Here is a 23,641-nt window from a genome sequence, read left to right as displayed (position 1 = left end):
AGGAATTACCCTCACCGACAACCTCTTGCGTTCTCGCCTTAGTATAGGACAATTAAGGTATCTTAGGCACTTTGGGGTTGTTCCAACAAGTCAAGAACCACCCGATATAAATTAACTCCTTAGTAAGAGACAAAACTCCATAAAACAGCCTGCCGACACGGGGCCGTGCCCGGTCAACACGCCCCCGTGTTCACTCAGAAGATTCTCTGCTGATTCTGTCAGAATACGGACAAAATGTGTCAGGATTTTCTCTGCACACGGGGCCGTGTCCAGCGGACACGGGGCCGTGTCCAGTGTGCTGTCGTTTTCTTTAAATGCAGCCTGAATCCTGCTCATTTTTGATCACTTCACCAAGCAGAGATTCCTGGGATCTTCACATATACCATCCTAGGTAAGTGCTAAAAGAAGGTTCCTAAGGACCATCTTGTCTTTTCCACTTTTGTTCATTTCTCCTTCTTCCAAAAATTTTTCAAACCTTGCCTCCATGGAAGCTTGGAAACCCATGATTCCAAACCTTCTATGAAAGGTTTGTAGGAGTTTTTGCTACGGATTCTTGTCTAAAGTTAGTTCTATAACTTTGTTTTAAATTATTTGAGCTTAAAACTCAATAAAAATGTATTAAAATAATTTAAAAAACCTGGAATCGTTAGACAAAAATCCTGCAGACAGCTGAACACGGGGCCGTGCTCACTGAGCACGGGGCCGTGTTCGAGGTACTGTTTTGCAAAAGTTTAGTTATCTTCGGCTTATTTCGCATAAAATGGCCAGCAGAAACAGCGGAACATCTTCGAGAAATAACCGAAATGGAAGGAGGTCGTCCACGGCGGAGGATTCCCTAGTAAACTACGTTTACGCTTTGAGGGAAGCCATAGACGAGATGACGGGAGTAGAAGAAGCTTTGGTGGATCGTATTAATCATCTGACGGTAGGTTTGGAGGGCTGCCTACGAGAAGTAAATCTCCTGCACCAGAGATTAAACCTTCTCGCTTCCCCGCCTTTGGTTCCGGTGATAACCCAAAGGGCGTGGAATGTAGTACCCGAGGTCATCATTCCAGCCGAATGACACGCCATGCACCAAGTACCTCAACCAAGGGTGGTGCAAGGAGTCCCGGTGAGCGTTCCTCCTCGAGACACCGAAGAGAATGAAGCTACCTTTTACCTCCCAAGGGAGATAGAAGAATGGCTTTGAATGAAAACCGAGAAGCCATCAGCTAGAGAGAGTTACTACATCGGGAAGCTATTCCCGAAATTTTCTTAAATAAGTAGAACTCTTATGATAACCTTATATATCCCCTAGTTATTTAGCTAACTTAATGTAATGTCTCTCTATGATTTGCAATGCTATGATGGTTTTTATGATTGATGGTTGTCGTGGGTATAAAACACACTCATGGTGGTAATGGATGAAAAAGGGAACGAGAAAAATGGAACCATGCACGAAGAACAGAGCAACCCGACACAAATCTCCATCACAGAAGGCTCAACACGGGCCGTGCCCAACCAACACGGCCCCGTGCTGAGCCCCCTGCAGAAAATCACCCAGTTCAGGTAACTGGACACGGGCCGTGTTCAGCGAACACGCCCCCGTGTCCAGGCTTCTGTTTCAATTCTCTAATTTTTGTTACTGGCACTTGACCACGGGGCCGTGCCCGGTCAACACGGGGCCGTGTCCAGGATGCCAGTAACACAAAACTTTGCTTTTAAACGCACTTTTACACATTCTAATCAACCAAAAACATTATTTTTGGACACATTGAGGACAATGTGTAATTTAAGTGTGGGGGGGGATGCTAAAACCTTGAAATTTTGCAAAATCCTAAACACAAGCCTTACACAAAACTCTATTGGAACCGCTAAACACCCCAAATTTTTTCAAAAAACTTTTTCATTTTTTTTTATTTACTTGTCTTAGTTTAAGTTGGGAATAACAAGTTCTAAAAAGGTTATATTTTTACAAGTTTACAACCGATAGCGTCATGATAAAAAGAACCAACACAAGAAAATTATGAAACGGCATGACAAGCTTAGTTAAAAATTCGATTATATATACTTGATCACATTAAAAACCCATTCCCACAAAAGTGAGTCTTGAGCCTTTATTGAGCATAAAAATATACATATTTAAACTAAATGCTCATTTTTCATTTCTTGTGTGAATAGCCGCTTGGTTCTTACAAATCTAGAACTTGCCACGACGATACATTCCCAGTCCTTACCAACTTAAACCCAAGTAAGTAAATGATGGAGGCATTAGGACTAACCATTTTTCTTTCAAAACCATTATTTTTCATTTTTTTTACCTACCCAAAATCCCCCTAGATAGCCCCTTTGAGCCTAAACCTTTCATTTCATTACCCCAAAACCCTTTTTACCCACCAAAAACCTTTTTATTTTTCACCCTTTATTTTAGTAACAAGCTCGCTTTTTCGTAAACTCACCTTTTTATGTGACGATCAAAAAAAAAAAAGAAAAAAAAATGATGATGAAGTCAAAAACAAACAAAAGCTATAAAAAAGCTTGTTTAGAGAAATACTTCAAAATAAAAAGTCACTAAAAACAAGGTATTTTACGAAAACCGACGCTTTTTACGATTTTCGCCCTTTTTACTAACCACTAACCAACCACCCACCTTTAACCCAAGCCTAACCCTTCACCCAAAAGCCCTCTTGATATTTACAAAGGTAAAAAGTTAAAAAGGAGGAGGATTGATTGCTTGGCAAGCCTATGGAAGGCGTAAGTTCCATGCCGCTCTCGAGTGATTCACTAAAATATACACCTTCGGCCGAGTGTTGAGTGATCTCCCGTGAGGTATGTGAACTTGTATATAAATGGAATTTTAATAAGGCATGCTATGCCCAAATAAGTAATTTATCTTATGAAACGTTCAAAATAAATCATAACGAATAGGATTGTAAATAAATAAAAATAAAACCTATAAAAACCTTGGATTCCCGACACTCTAGGACAAGCTAAAAAACTTCTCTTCTACCTATTCCATTTGGGAGTGTAAGCCACATTTAAAGAGTTTTGCTTGAGGACAAGCAAAAGTTCAAGTGTGGGGGTATTTGATGTGTGTAAATGCAACATATAAATCACATCAATTAAGGCATAAAACTAGCCCTTTTTGAGTACTAATGTTGGAAAAATAGTGTTTTTGTCTTCCTTTTGCATTTTCAGGATTAAATGAGCTCAAAATCACAAAAGAAGCAAAAAGACAACTAATTCTAGCATAAATACAAGAAAAGGAACAAAAGTAGACTGCCCGGACCCTCAACGGCACCTCCCAAGGCAAAGGAGAAGAAACAGAGTCTGAACACGCCCCGTGTCCAGCGAACACGGGGGCGTGTCCAGGAAGCAGCAGAAAAGACAAACCAGTAGAAGCTTCCATTGCCCACCACGGGGCCGTGTCCAGTGAGCACGGGGGCGTGGTGAAAGTACAGCATGCGCATTAATTGTAATTGCGAATTACAATTAATGAAGAGAGAGAATGTCAGACGGGCACGGGGCCGTGTCCAGCGGACACGGGGCCGTGTCCAGCCTTCTGTTCAGCCTATAAATAGAGGAGCTTGGCTTCATTTTCTCTCATCCCTTGGCACACCACCTCTCTCACACCTCATCCACCACCCACCACCACCATAACACCATCATCCACCACCATCATCCATTGTCCATCGTAGAGTGTGTGAGTCGTCTCGGGATCCAAGATTGATCGTAAGAGTTCTTGACAATCAAGGCCATGTTTGCCTAAGCCTCTTACATCACTTGGTGAAGACAAGTGTTTAGTATAATACTTTTTATTTTTAATCTTTTGCACTTTTTATTTGGTTTTGTATTAATGACTTTAATAACTAGTTACTTATGTTGAAGGTGATCTTTCCTTATCGTTTGTCCGTGGTGTCTTGGCATTATTTTACTGTCTATATAAAATAAAAGATTTTCACCATTCATATCTCCACGGTCTATATGGAGGTATGTTGGCTACCTGGTCGGGGGTTAAGGGAACGGTTTGGTAAAGGTCTTGCCCTTGTTCAGCGTTTAGAGGTCCTGCTTGGGACCTGGGTCAAATTTAGTAGGATCTCCTTCAATGCCCATAGGTATTGGATGGCGGGGATCCAAACTCTTTGACCCCCTCATAAGTTAACTACTATTAATACTATAACCCGGCTATTTAGGACTGTATCCCTGCTGATTCAGACTACTTAGCCGAGGGTAACGTCACCGCCAAAAGCGGGGCCTACCACAATTTGCATTAATAACTTAATTCATTATCTTTCAATAATCCGACCCTTTAGGATTGTATCCTTGCTGACTCAAACTACTGGGTTGAGGGTAACGTCGCCTTCAAAAGAGGGGCCTACTACAATAACTAAGATAATCTCTTAAACAAGTGCAAAAGTGCGAAAATAATCAAAGGTTATACTAATACACGTGTCGGATCCAAGTGATTCATCTTGTCTATCTGTTTTTATTTTATTTTTATTTTTCAGCATTTAGTTAGTTTTTATTTTCTTAGTTTAAAACATTTTTCTCACTTTTTGATTTGATTAGACGTTGAGGATAAACCGGTATTAAAAGCTCTTGTGTCCTTGGACGACCTCGGTGTCTTACCAACACTATACTACGTCCACGATGGGTACACTTGTCCATATGTGTGTTTAGTGTTAGTGAATATCGTGTTTTATAAATTTAAAACTTGGCTAAAAGTGTAAAAAGGGGCTTAAATACTCATCAAAAATATAACACACTTCACGCACATCAATGTGTGTAAAATGCAACATATAAATCACATCAATTAAGGCATAAAACTAACCCTTTTTAAGTACTAATGTTGGAAAAAGAGTGTTTTTGTCTTCTTTTTGTATTTCCAGGATGAAATGAGCTCAAATTCACAAAAGAATCAAAAAGACAGCTAATTCTAGCATAAATACAAGAAAAGGAATAAAAGTAGACCGCCCGGACCCTCAACAGCATCCTCCAGAGCAAAGAAGAGAAAGCAGAAGTCTGAACACGCCCCGTGCTCAGCCAGCACGGGGCCGTGCCCAAGAAGCAGCATAAAAGACAAACTTATAGAAGCTTCCATTGCCCACCACGGGGCCGTGTCCAGCGGGCACGGGGGCGTGGTGAAAGTACAGCAGGCGCATTAATTGTAATTGCGAATTACAATTAATGAGGAGAGAGAGTGTCAGACGGGCACGGGGCCGTGTCCAGCGGACACGGGGCCGTGCCCAGCCTTCTGTTCAGCCTATAAATAGGAGTGCTTGGTTTCATTCCATCTCATCCCTTGGCACACCACCTCTCTCACACTTCATCCACCACCCACCACCACCATAACACCATCATCCACCACCATCATCCATTGTCCATCGTAGAGTGTGTGAGTCGTCTCGGGATCTAAGATTGATCGTAAGAGTTCTTGACAATCAAGGCCATGTTTGCCTAAGTCTCTTACATCACTTGGTGAAGACAAGTGTTTAGTATAATACTTTTTATTTTCAATCTTTTGCACTTTTTATTTGGTTTTGTATTAATGACTTTAATAACTAGTTGCTTATGTTGAAGGTGATCTTTCCTTATCGTTTGTCCGTGGTGTCTTGGCATTATTTTACTGTCTATATAAAATAAAAGATTTTCACCATTCATATCTCCACGGTCTATATGGAGGTATGTTGGCTACCTGGTCGGGGGTTAAGGGAACGGTTTGGTAAGGGTCTTGCCCTTGTTCAGCGTTTAGAGGTCCTGCTTGGGACCTGGGTCAAATTTAGTAGGATCTCCTTCAATGCCCATAGGTATTGGATGGCGGGGATCCAAACTCTTTGACCCCCTCATAAGTTAACTACTATTAATACTATAACCCGGCTATTTAGGACTGTATCCCTGCTGACTCAGACTACTTAGCCGAGGGTAACGTCACCGCCGAAAGCGGGGCCTACCACAATTTGCATTAATAACTTAATTCATTATCTTTCAATAATCCGACCCTTTAGGATTGTATCCTTGCTGACTCAAACTACTGGGTTGAAGGTAACGTCGCCTTCAAAAGAGGGGCCTACTACAATAACTAAGATAATCTCTTAAACAAGTGCAAAAGTGCGAAAATAATCAAAGGTTATACTAATACACGTGTCGGATCCAAGTGATTCATCTTGTCTATCTGTTTTTATTTTATTTTATTTTTCAGCATTTAGTTTTTATTTTCTTAGTTTAAAAAACATTTTTCTCATTTTTTGATTTGATTAGACGTTGAGGATAAACCGGTATTAAAAGCTCTTGTGTCCTTGGACGACCTCGATATCTTACCAACACTATACTACGTCCACGATGGGTGCACTTGCCCATATGTGTGTTTAGTGTTAGTGAATATCGTGTTTTATAAATTTAAAACTTGGCTAAAAGTGTAAAAAGGGCTTAAATATACATCAAAAATATATTACACTACACATGCATCACCCGTCTAATGGAATTCCATCATAATCCGAAAGAAATCATCTTCGAACAACTCCCAAAAGTGTTTAATAAACAGAAAATTAAAACCATCCGGCCCCGGAGCTTTATTCGAGCCACAATCAAAAACCGCATCTTTAATCTCCTGTCTAGAAAACATATTAGTCAAAAACAAACCATCCTGTTCATCCAGCTGCCGCAAACCTTCACAATTAATAGACGGCCGCACTGTACGCTTCTCATGAAAATGGGATCTAAAAAATTTAAAGACCACCTATTTAATTAAAGCCGGTTTGGAAACCCATTCACCGTTAATGTCCAAACCCGGAATAGAATTTCTCGCTTTACGGCCATTAACTATACTATGAAAAAAGCTAGTATTCTCATCCCCGAGAGCAGCCCATTTAACCCGAGATTTTTGTCTCATCTCTCGGCTTCTAAACAACTCAATTTCTTCCAAACTCTTCTTACATTCCGCCCAAACCCATAGATCCGCTTCATCCAAATCTTTTTGTTCCATAGGCAACTCCATGTCTTCCTGTTCTTTTTTCAACCGATTAAAATCTTCATTTTCTTTAAACCTAGTATCTTGAATCCACATTTTTAATTTAGCCCGAAGCATACCCATCTTTTTCGTAAATTTCAAATCTGCCGGACCATTAGTCTGCCACTCTAATAACGCATTCTTAACAACATCTTCACACCCTGGTCTATCCAACCAGGAATCAAACCACCGGAAAGGTTTGGGACCAAAATTGGTGTCAATCAAAGTTAAACACAATGGGGCGTGATCAGAATGCTCACGTTTCAAAGCTCTGACGCAAGCGCTAGGGCATTTATTGAAAATACTATCACAAACGAACACCCTGTCAATTCTACTCAATTTACAAACACCACACCGATTAGCCAAGTAAGTAAAACTCAAACCCTTTAAGTCATATTCACGAAGACCCGTATTGTCAACAAAATCATTAAAATCTCTAGCGCTAACTGGGTCAAAAAACGAATTTTTTCTTTCACCCGGATCTCTAACCGCATTAAAATCGCCAAGCACAATCCACCAATCTTGACCCCTTTGTATAATCAAAGTAATTTTATCCCAAAGAGCCTTTTTCTCACCATTATTTTGAGGAGCATAAACGTTAATCACATTAAGCCGCATCATACCATCCGTTAAAAGACCAGAAACAAACAAAAAGTTTTTGTCTTTTAATACCATATCTTTCTTAAAACATTTCGGGTCCCATATACTCAAAATACCCCCAGAATTCCCAATCGAATCAACCTTTTCAAATTCAAAAGCCGAGCCACCCCAAACGTTTGAAACCAAACTAGAACTTACATTACAAGACATTGTCTCCTGAACCCCAATAAAAGAAACTCCTAAATCTGACTTTAAACGACTAATCCAACTCGCTTTATTCCCAGAGCCCAAACCCCTTACATTTATAGATAAACAATTCATTTTATACATGGTTGTAATCCTTCATCGACAATCGACTCTCTAATAAGCTTTTCTTGCAAATCCAGGTTAATACCCAACTTCTCACCCACTATTTTAGTAGCAGAAACTTCAATATTTTGCAAAATATCACCCGCTTCGACATTAACATTGATATCATCATGATGCTCCTCCAAATGAACATTTTCCACCGTATCGAACTCCTCCACCTGAGCCTCACTAGGATTACAATTGAGATCAAAGCTTTCATCACCTTCAGAACTCGGCTCATCTTCAGCTGATGTATCGCTATCAGAAATACCCAAAAGGCTATTAAGCCCAAATATATCACTATCCTTTTGTTTGGGCTTTTTACCTATTCCTTGACTTTCATTACTACTCAAGTAGGCATTGCTGGGCCGGCCCACATCTTGTTTTTTACCTTTTTTCCTTTTACTGACTTTGGAATTATCACAATCAACAATATTATCACATGTGGGCTGGTCAAAATTAAAGTCAACTGCAGGGACAAAAGAATCAGCGCAATTATTTCTTTCCAAAAAAGAATCAGTCACCCCATTATTCTCATTAACAGGTATTGAATGGCAATTAATGCCCTCAAAATCAGTGCAATCATTCCTTTCCAAAACAGTGGGAGTTTCATTCCCGGTGACATCAGCCTGGGGCACATTCACCGGCATCACGTTATCGTTGATGACAACTTCATTCGCTTCCTCGGTCACCGGAGCATTAACCGGAGTATGCATATCTTCGGTCGTTATAACCGGATCAAACTCGGGGATCCAATCACCACCCTCCTCGTTAACCCATACCCTAAATTTACGATTCTTCCATTCTAATACGACTTCTTCTGATAATCGTTTCCCATCACCGACCAAGATTCCGACAAGATCAAAAGAGAGATCAGAAGCAGATTCTGACTTACACGCACTGTGGACTACTTTACCAAACAACCCTCCTACTAAGTTAACAATATCATGGGTAAAAATGTGTAGCGGAATTCCTATCACTTTCACCCAAGCCAACCTTTCAAAGCTTAAAGGTTGTCCTTCCCACAAACAAACCGAAATAAACATATCCTTAGCACTTTTAGCAACATCAAACACACTATTAACTACACCCGGATCGTCAAAAGAAATAAGCAGATACAATCCTCCAAGATACTGAACCGTACCTTCACCCGGACAAGTATTATGCAAGAATGTATAAATACGTTTCACTGCAGCCACATCTACCATTCGACCAACAATGTCTTTTCCATGCAAAGATGAGAAACCCTTAATATGATCATCAACAATAATAGATTTACCAACTAACATATCCTTAAATGATCTATCTCCGGAATCATACTTGGCCCCCGAAACATTCTTCCCCTCTATATCATTGTTAGCATTGGTTCGAACCGGCACCTCTCTTGCTGTATCGATTTCTCCATCTTCCAATACGAATCGAGCAACATTGAACCATAACTTGTTATCCCCCATGCGAATACTTCTTAGATCTTTAAGTAATTTTGATCGATCTTTCACATCTAACATCGAAACAAAGCCAAAACGATTTCCTCCTTTATCTCTTTTTCTCGCAATGTAAAGATCATAAATATCCCCAAACAAACGAATACGACTTTCTAGATCGACTCCACTACATCCCTCTGGAAGATTGGTAACAAAGATCTTCGTAATACGACGTTGAACTGACTCCGAAATAGGTTTCCGGCGCCGGTCCATATTAGGGGTTTCTATTGTTTATTATCTGATGTTGCATGTGATCACGTATGACAAGTAAACTTTTTCAACAACAGTTTTATATGTATAAAACTATAGCAAATCTTGAAGGCGAAATCACCGTGGAAGAATAAATACACGATTGTGAAGTATAAAAAGGATGGACGCTTCCATTTCCGATGACGAGATCGCTTGTGATGAAGTTGTAGGCTCAAGTAGTCCATATAGTAGAAACGGATACTCAACGACGACGATTACATGTTAAAAAATAATTTATCTTACATAATATTATATGAATTTACATCGAGATAGTTGGTAAATGGGCAATAAGCTGCGCCGCTACCCATTTTTGAATAGCAAAACTAAGTCTTTTAAAAACTACGTCCATAGATCTCGGGGTCATAACATTACTATGCATGACCCTTCGAACTCGACTAAGTAGGTCCACGGCCTCTGGTGCCAGAAAACCAAAAGTATCAAAAGCAAACGGGATAAACACGTATTGGTTGTCAAGGCACGCTTTCTCGTCTTTATTCACTTTACCGAAGCAGCCTGACCCACCGTGAAAGCACTACCCTCTAAGCCCACAAGCGGGGAAACCCCTGTTAGATCCACACAGACATGTTTTCCTCCTACCCATCCAAAGACCAGAATGTTGGTTGGTCAAATGGTAGATCTCCCTTCCAACGGGTCAGTTAAGAAATTAACGGGTGCCTCTTTCTTCGCAGAAATACCAACGCGCCTGAATATGTCAAAAAGGACATCCCTAACCATCATGTTGGTATTTGAACCCCGGGAGCTCTCTACAATGAACTGTATGCTCCCCAAAGAATCCAAACATGCCATATGACAAACAGGGTATACCTCATCAACTGGGAATAAAGGAATCATGAGGCGATACTTAAGGATAGTACGGTACTCCATCGGCGACATATGCTGGCCTAACCCATCTATAGGTATAGCAAGAAGAAAATCTTGTGCATGGGTGCTCGTAGACACTCAAAAACGACTTTTGGTCTAACGATCAAATCAAATTATATTAAAGATATAATTTATTTGTGATCCACTACTTGTGTGTGAGGGGATCACTTTCTTGTCATTTGAATAGAACGTGATTCTACTGGTCTACTCCCAAAACATCATTGGTCTTGGTCTAAAACTGGCCCAATCATTAATTCACTGTTTCCACTTATACAGTCTCGGTTTGGTTCGGTCCGGTCCAATCTATGACCCCTATCATCAACCCATGAACAACCTTAGTTTCGTAAATGGGTATGTCATAGGTGCATTTGAAAAACTAAACATAAAAGTACATACTTATTCTTAGGTCCCCGCGCCCAATGGCGCCTGGAACACCACGACGAAGGGTTTTATGGGGCAAAAAATAAAGGGCAGCGCCGTTTGGTTTTCAAATTTTGACCGTTGAACAGTCAGATTTAAAAAAAAATCAATTTCCAATCTATACATACCTCCCACATCTCCCATTTTTTTACAATTCATCACATCTCTTCCATTCTTCTCTATATTTTTTTATAAAAGTGTAGAAACTACTCCCACCCTATTCTAAAAAAATGGGTTCCCCATCGGAAGATTCGTTTACTGATATTTACCGAAGATTTTTTCACCCGAAGAAATCGCGGAGGAGGAAGAAGCGGTTACGAGTGCATGTACTCTCGTGATACAAGCAATAGAGCATGTTGAAGGCGGATTTGGTCGAGCATGCTTGGGCGATTCGCCCAATGCGACACAAGGGTGAACGCGAAGAAGATTCCGAAGAAGAAGAAATTGAGGAATCCGAAGCCGGGAACTTTGAAGACGTAGGTTTGGATGCTGCAGAAAACGAAGAGGAAGAAGGAGAGAACGACAATGAAGACGAAGAATAAATGTATTCTTTTTTTAGTGTAATGTTTTTTTTTATTTTATTTTAATGTCTTTTTTTATTTTATTGTAATGTTTTTTTATTTAATGGAATGGTTTTTAATTTTAAAAAGTTAGAAATTAATTAAAAAATTAAAAATCAATTAATTGAGTAATGATGAGGTAGGGGCTTTATGACTATGGTCTTAAGGCTATGAGGTGTGGGGGCTCCATGGGGCTCCATCCCCGCCACATCACCAGCTAGCGCCCATAAGGGCTTTATCACCACACCCATATGGGGCGCCATTGATGGGGCTCCATCATGGTAACACCCGGTAGCGCCCATATGCACATATTCAGGTGGGGTCCACTAGTTCTAAACCAATCAAATAATTTTTTTTTTAATTTTGTTTAATAGGGGTTCCATCCACACCATGTAAATTAAAAGGGGGCTCCATAGGTGACGTGGATCCTAGGTGGATTTGATAAAGCCCCATGGGGCTCCATCCACACCTCATAGCCTAAGTGACATAATGCCCATAAAGGCCCTGTGTGACGTGGCACGACACGTGTCGCATAACGCCCAAATGGAGCTTTATGACTACGGATGACTTTATAAATAAACAATGGAAAAATATGTATAACAACCGGGTACAATTTACTTTGTATTGATTTTTATACTGATAAAAATAAACATTTTGTATTGGTGTATTCAGGTTTATTAAAACATTATTATATATTAAAAACTTCAAAATAAAAATAAAATACAACTTAAAATTAAAAAAAAAATGTCACACACGGATGGTCAAGGGTATGAAAGTATGAAATTGTTAAAATTAAAAATATTTTAGAAGTGTAGTTGAGCATTTGATAACTATTTTGGTTTTTGAGGTGAGTATTATTCTAGAGGTAATGGGCATTTCCAACGATATTTTTAAACAATATAAGCTTATAAATATTGATATATATACAAGTAAGCGGGTCCGGTTAATGAGACGGGTATCACCTAATCTCATACTCGTCTCAAATCCACAAAATTCAGGATATATATGAAAATTTCCAAATTTCCAAAACAAATTCCATACGCAATCCCATACCCATATACCCATTCCGAATATTTAAGGTTTACCAATCGAGTTCGGGTTTTTTTTCCGTCCCGTCATGATGGTATCGATAGGATTCGAAAAGTGTGAATAGAATGTGCCTTTTTTATTAAAAAAAAAAAATGAAAAAACAATCACACACAGTTCCATCATTTCCAAAGTCAAGTATGATACACACATGTCAACACTGTGATTCAAACGACTCTATGATCTTCAAATCGTTCACTGTCAATGTGCCTGAATGATCAACATCAAGATTCTTGAATCCTTCAACTACAACTGCAATATCTTCATTGCTCACCTTCCCCATCTCTCTCAGCTTATACAAGACATATTCTGCAGCACTGCTTAAACAAAAAGACCATACAACCATATAGATATATGTTAGTTAGCATCTATAGTTGATCAATTGTGGCGGGTTGGTAGATTGAATTCTTCAACCCGAACACGACCCATATAATTTATTCTGTCAAAAACATCAACCTGAACCGGACACACAAAAAATCGTGTAACCCGAATATTACTCGTCTAACCCATTTATCGAAACATGTCAAACGGGTTGATGGTTTGGCGGGTAGTAATCAAGTTGTGAACGTGTTAACCCGGTTTGTGGGTTGTAATAAATGGGTCGTAAACGGTTTGGCAGGTTCTATTTAATAAAAAAATTTCACGGGTCGACCTGTTTATTTAAATTAAACGTGTTAAACATGTCACACCGAACACGACCCATTTAATTAAACAGGTCAAACCGAACACGACCCGTTTAGTTAAAAAGTCAACCCAAACATGGCCCGTTTAATTAAATAGGTCAAACCGAACACGACCCGTTTAATTGAAAAGTCAACCCAAACACGACCCATTTGGTAAACAAGTCTACGAGCCGTTTGTTAAAGGGAACACAACCCGTAATTAAATGGGTTAGATATGACAACCCAAAACCTGATCGTGTCGGAAATTGTCACCACTAGTTTTGAGCGTACCTAACGACTTTGTCATCATCGAGATCGGCTTTTTCAAGATCTTGGACCGTAAGTTTCCGGTTAAGCACCCAATGTACAAGCGCTTGTCGTCTGTTTTCAGTCCATAGTTCAACCAAATACACAAACAGTTGTGCTAAAGAGACTGTAGTCACCAAGATCCAAAAAACGGCAAACAAACGCCCCGCTCGAGTCGAGAAGCTCTTATCCCCATACCCGAGAGTCGTGATCGTGGCACAAACACAATAAAAAGCCTCAAAGTAGCTTAACTTCTCAACAAGAGACAAGAACAATGTTCCAAGAGTCATGAGAAAGACAATAAGTGTAAGATTAGTAAGAAACTTGTACTTGGCTTTATTTGTTTCCGCTTCTTTGAGTATGTCGTTCGGACTGTCTGGACCGTTTGTTTCGTGCATGTGCATTGCTTTTACAAACAATATTTCCTGTTTTTCAACAATGTAATCTGCTACTTTGCTAAGAACAAAGCCACCAAGAGCCAAGCCTGTAAACACAAATACACAAGCTAAAGACTTTGCCAGTCTAGTTTCTGGTCCCACATCGCCGTATCCTGCAGCTGTCATCGTGATCACGCAGAAATAGACCGCGTCCAGGATCTTGTTGGTTTTCGTGCCACTAATTTGATCTTGGATTAGTGAAAAACAGACTGTGCCCACGGTTAGGTATGCAACCAAGATAAGTGACATTTGTTTCAAACTAATATGGTTTGTTGTAAGAGGTCGGTCTTCGTATATTTTTACTTTCTTTAGTAGCATGTCCGTCATGCCATGATCTGCCATTGTGTGATCAAGCCAAGACTGTCTTATTTGGATTGATCAAGATCATGTACTACGTGTATGCATTCGTCAAAACATCGTTGAACGGGGAAAGAGTCGATGGAAAAGGATGGTTTTGTACCAATGAGGTGTTTTACTATATGACAAAGCTTGGAACATGTTTGAGGACAAAATATGGAACATATACAAGGTTAATAGCTTGTTACATGTTATTGTACAAACATAACTATATTCTCAATCTATTTAATGGGAAACTGAGTATCAAAATCCTTAAGCTATGCTAAAGTAACACCCTAAAATTTTGGACTGATTTTTTTTAAATACATCCAATACCACTCTTATCTTGATCTCTATCTATGAATGAAAATCTTATTAATCCGTTATTTTCTGGCGCCAGAGGCTATGGACCTACTTAGTCGAGTTCAAAGGGTCATGCATAGTAATGTTATGACCCCGAGATCTATGGATGTAGTTTTTAAAAGGCTTAGTTTTGCTATTCAAAAAGGGGTAGCGGCGCAGCTTGTAGGCTGTTTACCAACTATCTCGATGTAAAGAAAAAAAAAAAGCAATTGAATACCATTCATCAAACAGTAAGAGATATATTAGACCATCAAGGTAAGAGATTTTGTTGAATTTTTAAAAAATAAGTCCAAAATTTCATGGTACCACTACCAAGAGATTCAAGTGGGCCATTTTTTGGTAAGCAGAACTTGTGATGTGAGATGAACCGGAAACCAAGTTACGGTGCCAAAATGCAGGTACAGTGAATGGTCATCATGCCGATTACCAAGGCATTGTGGTTAGTTTACTAGGCACTAAGCAGTGTGTTGGGACAATGTAGAGCGTTGGCAAGACAGTTAGATGTTTATAAGGCATCGTAGACCGTTTACCATGACCAGTGGCAGACTCGGGATTTATTTTCTGGGCGTAGCAATCAGGATTTTTGCCGACAAGTTCCACTAATTTTTTTTTCAAGGGGGGGCATGACAGATGGACCCAAAATGCATGCTTTGAATTGCGAGATTGATATGATACCACAACTTAACACATCAATCGATCGTCAAACTCGGGTAGGGCTGTTCATAAAGCTCGCGACTCGTAGCTCGGCTCGTAGCTCGTTCGAAAGAAGCTCGAGAAAAACTAACTTAAAAAACTTAATTTGAGATGACGTGAACCAAGCTGGCTCATTTTGTAACCAAGCCCAGCTCGAGCTAAGCTCGGCTCGGCTCGTTGGCTCGTTCTTAGGCTCGTTTAACTCTGACGTAAAGCTCAAGCTAAGTTTAACCGCCTGAATTAATTTCGAGCTTGAGCTCGACCCCACCCTGACTCGACTCGTTTACACAGCCCTAAACTCGGGTTGTATCTCATTGTTATTGCAAAAGACATGAGCTAGAAAATAAGTCAATTGGTATGCACAAGCACTATTTATCATCTCACATTGTTCACAAAAGAATAACAAGATCAAAAACTATGGTATTTTGCTATAGGCATTAAACAACAAAACAGTAATACAATAACCAAACCATTGCAAACTTTACTAATAATTAAGTTCATAACTAAAATCAGTAATACCAACCATAGCAGAAACCACCTGAGAAACAATATAAAACCCACCTCCAAGAATGGTCAAAACAAGAATAGCAGAAATGGGATTCTTCAACAACTCATAAAGAGGCTGAAAAACAGCATACAACACACCACTACTCACAGTCAAAGCATAAAGCCCATATCTCCTCATATTATCCCAAAAATCCTCCATCAATGGGCCTTCTGGCCCAAAAGCCAATGCCTTTTGGTGGTCATCAGAGCCCATAACCAGCATCACAACCCCTAGAGTAACAGCCCCCACTATCAAACACCTTGAAGAATTTTCTTCAGAACCAATCAAGTTCTCAACTTTTTTTGATACCCCAAATGGGTTTGTTTCTTTATCCCCAAAAAGTGATGGGTTTGTTTCTTTATCATCAAAAGGTTTGTTAATTGGGTCAAATTTGATGGTTTTGGGTGTGGGTTTGACTTTTTGGGAGTCAAACATCATGGGTGTGTTTGAAAGGTTGAATCTTGGAGGGGTTTTGGTGATGAGATTGAAGTGAGTTGGGGTGTAGAGTTGAGTTCTCAAAGTGATGGTCTTCATGTTGGTAGTTTTGTGTGGTTTTTTTGAGTGTAGAAAATGAATGTGTAGGGAAGATAGGAAGATATATGGTTGAGTGGTGGTTACAAGCTGATCTTTATTGGATTTTTTATTTATAGGTTTGAACACCTAGCTTTTGTATTTTGCCAAATTGCCCCAAAAGTATGTTTTTTCTTCCACTTGTATTATCTTTCATGTTTCTTGATTTTAATAGCATGATTTTTTCTATAAACTTGTATATTTTATAGTTTTATCAATGCGTTTAATGAATAATTAATATGTAAAAAAATGTATCTAAAATACACCGATTAGAGCCACCGGACATGATAACCCGATTCGATTCACTATTGGTGGATACTGAACCAAATTATAAGTTTACTTTTGTTTTGAAGTTTTTGAACTCATTGGATTCTTATACATTAAAACTTTATTATAATAGTTTGCATAATTTATTTTTACTACGAAAATTTGATTCACTTAAAAAAATTCACACATGAGGTCATTAATGTTAAAATGAAATCATTAATGCAATAATGAACATCAAATTATGATAAAAGATACGGATAAGGAATGGATTATAATTTGGTTTAAGAATTAAGATCCCTATATTTAAATTTGTAACAATCTATGTTTCAATTTTATTTAAAGTTGGTATTTACTATTTAGATATGAATATGGATATCAATATCAATATAAATATAAGAGTAAAGTGCCATTTTGGTCCCTGTGGTTTGATCACTTTTGCCACTTTAGTCCAAAACTCAAACTTTTTGCATCTGGGTCCCTGTGGTTTCAGTTTTGTTGCCATTTTAATCCAAAAATGAAACCAGGTCATATTTGCCTTATAAAATTCTGCAATTTTGTCATTTCCCTCAGAGGCAAATCAGGTCATATTTGTCTTATAAAATATGGTATTTATTTATAAAAAAGAAATGATCATTTTGCACATGCGGAAAATGACAAAATAGCAGGATTTTATAAGACAAATATGACCTGATTTCATTTTTGGACCAAAATGACAATAAAACTGAAACCACAGGGACCCAGATGCAAAAAGTTTGAGTTTTGGACTAAAGTGGAAAAAGTGACCAAACCACAGGGACCAAAATGGCAGTTTACTCTAAATATAAATATAGATATAGATACGCATATCAATAAAACTGAACAAATTGAATAACTATAAGATCATACGTAATGGGGCTGTATATACCGTCTTCTCCCTCCATGACGCCTCATAGCGCCGCGAAACACCGCTACAGGCGGCGCTATGAGGGTGTGAAATGTTGTTGGTCTGATGATCTTCGCAGTGTGAAGGAGGAGATGTTGCTGCCATTTTTATTTTCATTCAATAAAAATGAAAATAACTAATAGAAAAGGTAATGATGGGTAGGGGTTTTATGACTATACGCTCTAGTGATATAATGCCACATAAAGCCCCTGAGTGATGTGGCGTGCCATGTGTCGCATAACGCCCCCAAAGGGGCTTTATAACTATACATGGCTTAAGGGCATAGGGTGTACCTTAACATTTAGGGTGTTAATGATGACATGGCACGTTAACCGACATTGTACATCACTCCCTCCTTGTGTTAAAGGGCGTTAGGGTGGAGGGAGTGGTCACCAAATGTTGAGTGTTTAAACAATTTTCTAACCAATAATGTCATGTCAAGTCCCTACTCCACTCTCCATTTTGAACTCAATCACTTGCAATGGTCATGGAGAATGGTAAACAATTTTGAAAAAAAAAAAATGTGATTGGTTGAAAGGGGTTGGGACCCACCATTCACCCTCTCTCTCCCACCTTTATCTTCTTCATCGAGCTGATGAATAGTCACCGCCCACACCACCTCTCTCCTCTTCCACGATCACCACTCCAACACCGGCAATGGTTCCCCACTCGGTAAACCCCACTCCCCGATCCACTCCCCGTAACCACTCCCTCCACCCTTAAAGGGACTATTTTTAATATGTTAACCGGATGTTAAAAGATTGAATTAAATATTCTTTTCTTTTTTAAACCACTAAAAATAGGGTTATATGAAGTTAACGAGATTACCATTTCATTGAAGTGGGATAGAGCGAAATGGGGAAAAATAGGTGATATGACACGTAGGTAGAATTAAGTAGTGTTAAAGTATACCCCAAGGCCTAAGTATAGATTATTAACAAAATAATGATATATGATTATAGATATTAACATAACTCAATACGGTTTTCACTATACGCACCTTTGGATTATATAACTAGAAACAAAATGTTAAGATGGAAAGATTGTATAGTTTAACTTGTAAAATACAACCTACGCAAAACCAAAATAATTATTTTTAAAATGTTCTAAATTATTTATGATAGAACAAAAAGAATTTCTGAAATGTTCTTATAATAAATATTGAATGAACCCCTCAATTTGGAGAATGATATTAATATTGGGCAAGTACCTGCTACCTATTTAAAGAGATGGACCAACAAAAAAGATTGAAAGGCTTGTATTAATAAGTTTTGTTTAGATAAGGGTCAACTATTCTTCATTTTTATGTGTTTCACAACATCTTACATGTTTGTAAGCACTTAAAAGATAAGGGGCCTATGTGTTAATAATGGAGTTGCATAATATCAAAAACATATATCTTTAAAAATATCCCATGTCTCAAAACACCACCTTGTAGATATCATATTTATTCAAAGATAAAACCTTTTATTAGAAATGCTCTTAATCATAATTTGGGGTTTTGGTCATTGTGTTGTTCAACTTGTTTTGACAAAAATCTTGAGCAAAACAACTAATTACGGTTTTGTAAAACGACAAATTAAACTAAACGAGTTGTATCATTCAAAATAACCAGTTTTGGTTGTTTAAAAGTTCGATTTTGGTAGTTTGAACCAATTATTTATTAGAGTAAAGTCTTTTTTGAGTCCCTGTGGTTTGTGTATTTTAACCATTTGAATCTAAAAACTAAACTTGTCTTGATTTGAGTCCATGTGGTCTCTAATTTTAACCATTTGAGTCCCTGTGGTCTCTAATTTTAACCATTTGAATCCAAAAACCAAATGTTTCTAATTTGAATGTTGTTTACGTTTTGGATTCAAATGGTTAAAATTAGAAACCACAGGGACTCAAATCAAAACAAGTTTGGTTTTTGGATTCAAATGGTTAAAATGCACAAACCACAGGGACTCAAAAAGAACTTTATTTATTATTATTCAACATCGTTAGATTGTGTTGAAGACTTTAAAACTATAACAATTACACATAAATATAATAAATATAGGGTTTGAGTCTGACAACAGGGAATAAAAGAAATTTGTCGTTAAAAAAAGACAGTATTGGTTTTAAGTTTAAAACTACAAGACGAATAATTAAAGAGTCAAAACTGAACAATACAAATCTCAAACCATCCTACTTGCTTTGATTTAGAAGGTTTGATTGATTTTAATAGTTTTGAAATTTTCAAAGGTAATGAATAAGAATAATGATGCCACTTCCAATAAAAACAAGCAGAAAAATCCATTCTTGAATAAAAGTAAAGAAATATACTAAATATGGACTAATTTCATTGATCCCAATTTAGCATCCAACAAGAGTATTTCCCACCAAATATTTCAAACAATCAAATCAGCAACAAACCCCAAAATAAGTATGGATTCAAAGACCACATTACCTTACAAAAACTATAACTTTTCTGGGATTCACATCAAAAAAAAAAGTTTAAAAAAACCAACAAATATCAATTCAATTCTTTTCTTTTCTTTTCTTTTCTTCTTTTCCATATATCTTGATGTCACCATAACTAATGACACCACCTTTATCTGCAATCCAAGATTCACATCTCATATGAACTCACAGTTCAAAAAACCTATTTTCAAAACCAAATCATGTAATGTGTACTATTTAACACGCGCTCCAATTAGATCTAACCAAATGTACGCAACGTCGCAATGTACCTTTTGCCGTGGGGTGTATTTTATGAATTCACAAAATCCTTCAATCTTTCTTCATCTTCATAACTGCATATCTCCATTTAGCAAACTTCCTACGCAGCGATACCTGAAACCAAATAAAACATTTGACAAACACCCGTCTTTAGTAACATGTTTACCGTAGGAACTATGATATAAAATCGTTCAATGATTGTTATATACCTCTATTTGATCTATTCGTGACACTATATCCGACGTAACCAACTGAGTTTTTGGGTATACCATCCGACGCTCCAGTTCCGAGATTATATCCAAACAAATCAGATACGTCAAGCTCGGGAGATGATGCCCGCCAAGTGGGGTCCGCAAATAATGAATCACCACTACCACCACCACCAAAAAGTTTATCACCGCCAACGTCATCATCATCAATCACGCCGTATGAATAAGCCGCGTTGGTAATCCTGTTCCCGTTGCTCCTATGACCAACAGTACTCGCTTCATTGCCATAGTTAAGATTACCGCCAACGAAACCAGCATTACCACCACCGACACCGACACCGACACCGCCAACTTGACCACCATTGGAACTACCCCAAATTGCTCCAATCCCGCCAGACGGATTTCCCGTAGCCAAAACGTTGCTCAAATTCTGGCTCCCGTTCGCCCACATGTTATGATTAGTCGGGTTCAAAACCGACCCATTTTCCACACCGCCACCTCCTCCCAGCCCGTACCCAAACGGATCAGCATGTCTATTTGAACCTGCATTATACGCTGGACTGATCGCACGCGTGTATCCAATATTAGAGTTATAACTTCCATAGTGTAAACCCAAAACCGAATCAGAATTCATTCCGATATTATAACTAGACGGACTAAACGGTGGATACCCAGATCGACTGATGGAAACCGGGCTAAACCGACCATCCATTCTCGGTCCGTAACTTGGACTATTATATCCCTGACCTAAACCGTAGTTAAGAAAACTACTAGCTCTACTTAAACCATAGTTAAATCCGCTTATCTGGTTCCTGTTAGGACTAGGAGAAGACTCTTTTGGAACCGCGCGTTTGACTTCAACCATTTTACCATTGAGTTCATGAAAAGTTCGAAGCAATGCTTTATCAACGGATTCTTCAGAATCGTAAGTAATGAATCCGAAACCTCTAGGCCTCTGTGTGTTGTGATCATACATCACCACCACGTCGGTTATTGTTCCGAACTGGTCAAAATAGGTCTTGAAATCGTTTTCGGTGACCGAGGATGCCAAACCACCAACAAAGATCTTTTTTGTGCGAATGGGACCCGGTGAACTGTGAACGCTGCTGCTGCTTCTGTTGAGAATCTGTTGATCATCGCGTGGAACAGCCTTCTTTGCTTCTACCTGTAGATCAAAATTTAAAACGAATGTAGGGTGTGTTTGGTTGTGGGATTATCACATGAAACTAGGCATGTAAACAAACCGAACGTTCGATGTTCAATGGGAAATGTGTTTGAGTTAAGTTTATTTGATAAACAAACAAGCATGAACATGTGTTCTGTTCGTTCATGAATGTGTGTTTATGTATGTGTGTTTATGTTTGTTTATTTACGCTCATCTAACAAACAAACATACCCAATATAATCCTACTCATAGCAGAGCTATTGGTAGAGTCTCGACTAACAAAATGAACAACGAACACGAACGTGTTCGCTTTCGTCATTCATGTTCGTTAATTTGCATATGTTTATGACTGTTCATTTATGTTCGTTTAGAATATAAGCAAACGAACACGCACACATTCATTTCCTTAACAAATGAACACAGACAAGAATACACGTTCAATAAAATGGTCATGTAACTCATGTTCATTCGTTTGTTCAGTTAAAGTTAAACGAATGAACATGAACAAGCCTCATTTGTGTTCGTTCGTTTCGTTTACAGGCCTATATAAAACATAAAACAACAATAATAATAAAAAGTGTTGGTGAGTGTTTGGCAAATTATGATCACTTATATCAACGACTAAACGAGATTACACAACAACTTACAGTTCTACCATCAATCATATGTTTTTCTTTCACAACTCTTTCAGCAACAGCCGGGTCGGAAAACACAACAAACCCAAACCCACGAGCACGACCCGTGATCCGATCCTTCATAATTATAGCTTCAATCACTTCACCAAAAGATTGAAAATACTCCTTTAACCTTTCTTCATTTGTATCCCATGAAATCCCACCAATGAACAGCTTCCCATACTCCATTTCCATTCTAATTCTACACAATCAAAAACACAAAACCAACAATTCCACATCAAAAAAAAACAACTTTCGCCAACTAATCCACACAAACACTATACCAAATCCACCCACACAGATCTCATCAAACCCACACACAACAACCCACAAACATATACAAACATAAATACATAACATATTCAGTCAGAACTTTCATCAAACACCTTATCTGCATAACCATAAACAAGCTAACAACACACACAAGGTCCCCAATTTTGACAAAAAGATTCTCACCACAAACTAAATACAAAATGGGTATCCTCAGATTCAATCAAAAAACCATCGGATCTTCCACAGATCAAGATTCAATCAATCGAAACTCCTACAACAAAAAGTTAATATTTTAGTGTAAATTAAAATCAAATATCGACAACCGATGATTGATATAATCATATATGTACCAATTAAGATATAAAGATTGAGAATTTTAGATCTGATTGGTGAAAGATCTGTTGTTATTGTTATATAAGATGTGGGAGATTGAAGAAGATGGCTGTTTAGCTACCCTCTTCTTCACGGGTAAGAAAATGTGGAGACCATGAGAGAAGAGGAATGAATGAAGGGGTGACTGCAAGGTTTTAAATTACTCAGCTCACGCGATTTGAAACATTTTTTTATAATCTTCAATGTTTTGTGAAAATTGGAATGTTTGTTGTATTTTTTTATTTTTTCCATAAATAATGACGGGGTGTTAACGGTGTTAGCTGTGTCAGGTTGACGGAAAAGACATGTAGTTTTATTTATGTCACCACTTAAAATCGTGCAACCTGAACATGGCTTGTTTAAGTTATTTATCTAAATGTGTCAAGTGGATTGGCGGGTACTAATTGAGTTGTAAACATGTTAATAAGACTGGTGGATTTTTAAAAATGGTTAACTGGGTTAGTGGGTCGACATGTATAATAAGACAGGTTGGTGGGTCAACCGATTTAACTAAACGAGTTAACCAGC

The 23,641-nt window shown here is 38.3% G+C and overlaps 3 protein-coding genes across 5 annotated transcripts; all 3 read right to left on the bottom strand.

The window, feature by feature from the left end:
* Positions 1-12,683: 12,683 nt before the first annotated feature.
* LOC110884301 (two-pore potassium channel 1) lies at positions 12,684-16,515 on the bottom strand. The gene is made up of 2 exons (XM_022132009.2): positions 13,568-16,515; positions 12,684-12,931 (listed from the first exon to the last, which is right to left on the bottom strand). The coding sequence occupies exons 1-2, from the start codon at positions 14,359-14,361 to the stop codon at positions 12,769-12,771; spliced, it is 957 nt and encodes a 318-aa protein (XP_021987701.1). The 5' UTR covers positions 14,362-16,515; the 3' UTR covers positions 12,684-12,768.
* On the bottom strand, positions 15,768-16,554 carry LOC110884302. Its single transcript, XM_022132010.1, has one exon. It carries the CDS (start codon positions 16,490-16,492, stop codon positions 15,896-15,898), a length of 597 nt encoding a protein of 198 aa, XP_021987702.1. The 5' UTR covers positions 16,493-16,554; the 3' UTR covers positions 15,768-15,895.
* A 3,465-nt stretch (positions 16,555-20,019) lies between these two features.
* On the bottom strand, positions 20,020-23,397 carry LOC110884303 (heterogeneous nuclear ribonucleoprotein 1). 3 transcript variants are annotated; one of them, XR_002561039.2, is made up of 6 exons: positions 23,092-23,279; positions 22,925-23,012; positions 22,442-22,670; positions 20,630-21,794; positions 20,432-20,534; positions 20,020-20,296 (listed from the first exon to the last, which is right to left on the bottom strand). XR_002561039.2 is itself a non-coding variant. In XM_022132011.2 (5 exons), the coding sequence occupies exons 3-5, from the start codon at positions 22,661-22,663 to the stop codon at positions 20,521-20,523; spliced, it is 1,401 nt and encodes a 466-aa protein (XP_021987703.1). In that variant the 5' UTR covers positions 22,664-22,670; positions 22,925-23,012; positions 23,092-23,397; the 3' UTR covers positions 20,022-20,520. The 3 variants fall into 3 exon arrangements, 1 of the variants encoding a protein (XP_021987703.1); XR_002561038.2 differs by having other exon boundaries at positions 20,022-20,343; XM_022132011.2 differs by having other exon boundaries at positions 20,022-20,534; positions 23,092-23,397.
* Between the last annotated feature and the right edge of the window lie 244 nt (positions 23,398-23,641).

This window comes from Helianthus annuus, chromosome 11 (genome assembly GCF_002127325.2).
Source record: "Helianthus annuus cultivar XRQ/B chromosome 11, HanXRQr2.0-SUNRISE, whole genome shotgun sequence".
NCBI lineage: Eukaryota > Viridiplantae > Streptophyta > Magnoliopsida > Asterales > Asteraceae > Helianthus > Helianthus annuus.
Note: the sequence above shows the minus strand (reverse complement) of the source record. Positions and strands in the feature narration are given on the sequence as shown.

Excerpts from the sequence above, each read along its gene's own strand:
- LOC110884301 (XM_022132009.2), bottom strand. The coding sequence starts at position 14,361 with ATGGCAGATCATGGCATGACGGACATGCTACTAAAGAAAGTAAAAATA. Across the intron at positions 12,932-13,567 it reads GATGATGACAAAGTCGTTAG|TGCTGCAGAATATGTCTTGT; the intron begins GTACGCTCAAAA and ends TTGTTTAAGCAG.
- LOC110884302 (XM_022132010.1), bottom strand. The coding sequence starts at position 16,492 with ATGAAGACCATCACTTTGAGAACTCAACTCTACACCCCAACTCACTTC.
- LOC110884303 (XM_022132011.2), bottom strand. The coding sequence starts at position 22,663 with ATGGAAATGGAGTATGGGAAGCTGTTCATTGGTGGGATTTCATGGGAT. Across the intron at positions 21,795-22,441 it reads ATATGATTGATGGTAGAACT|GTAGAAGCAAAGAAGGCTGT; the intron begins GTAAGTTGTTGT and ends TTTGATCTACAG.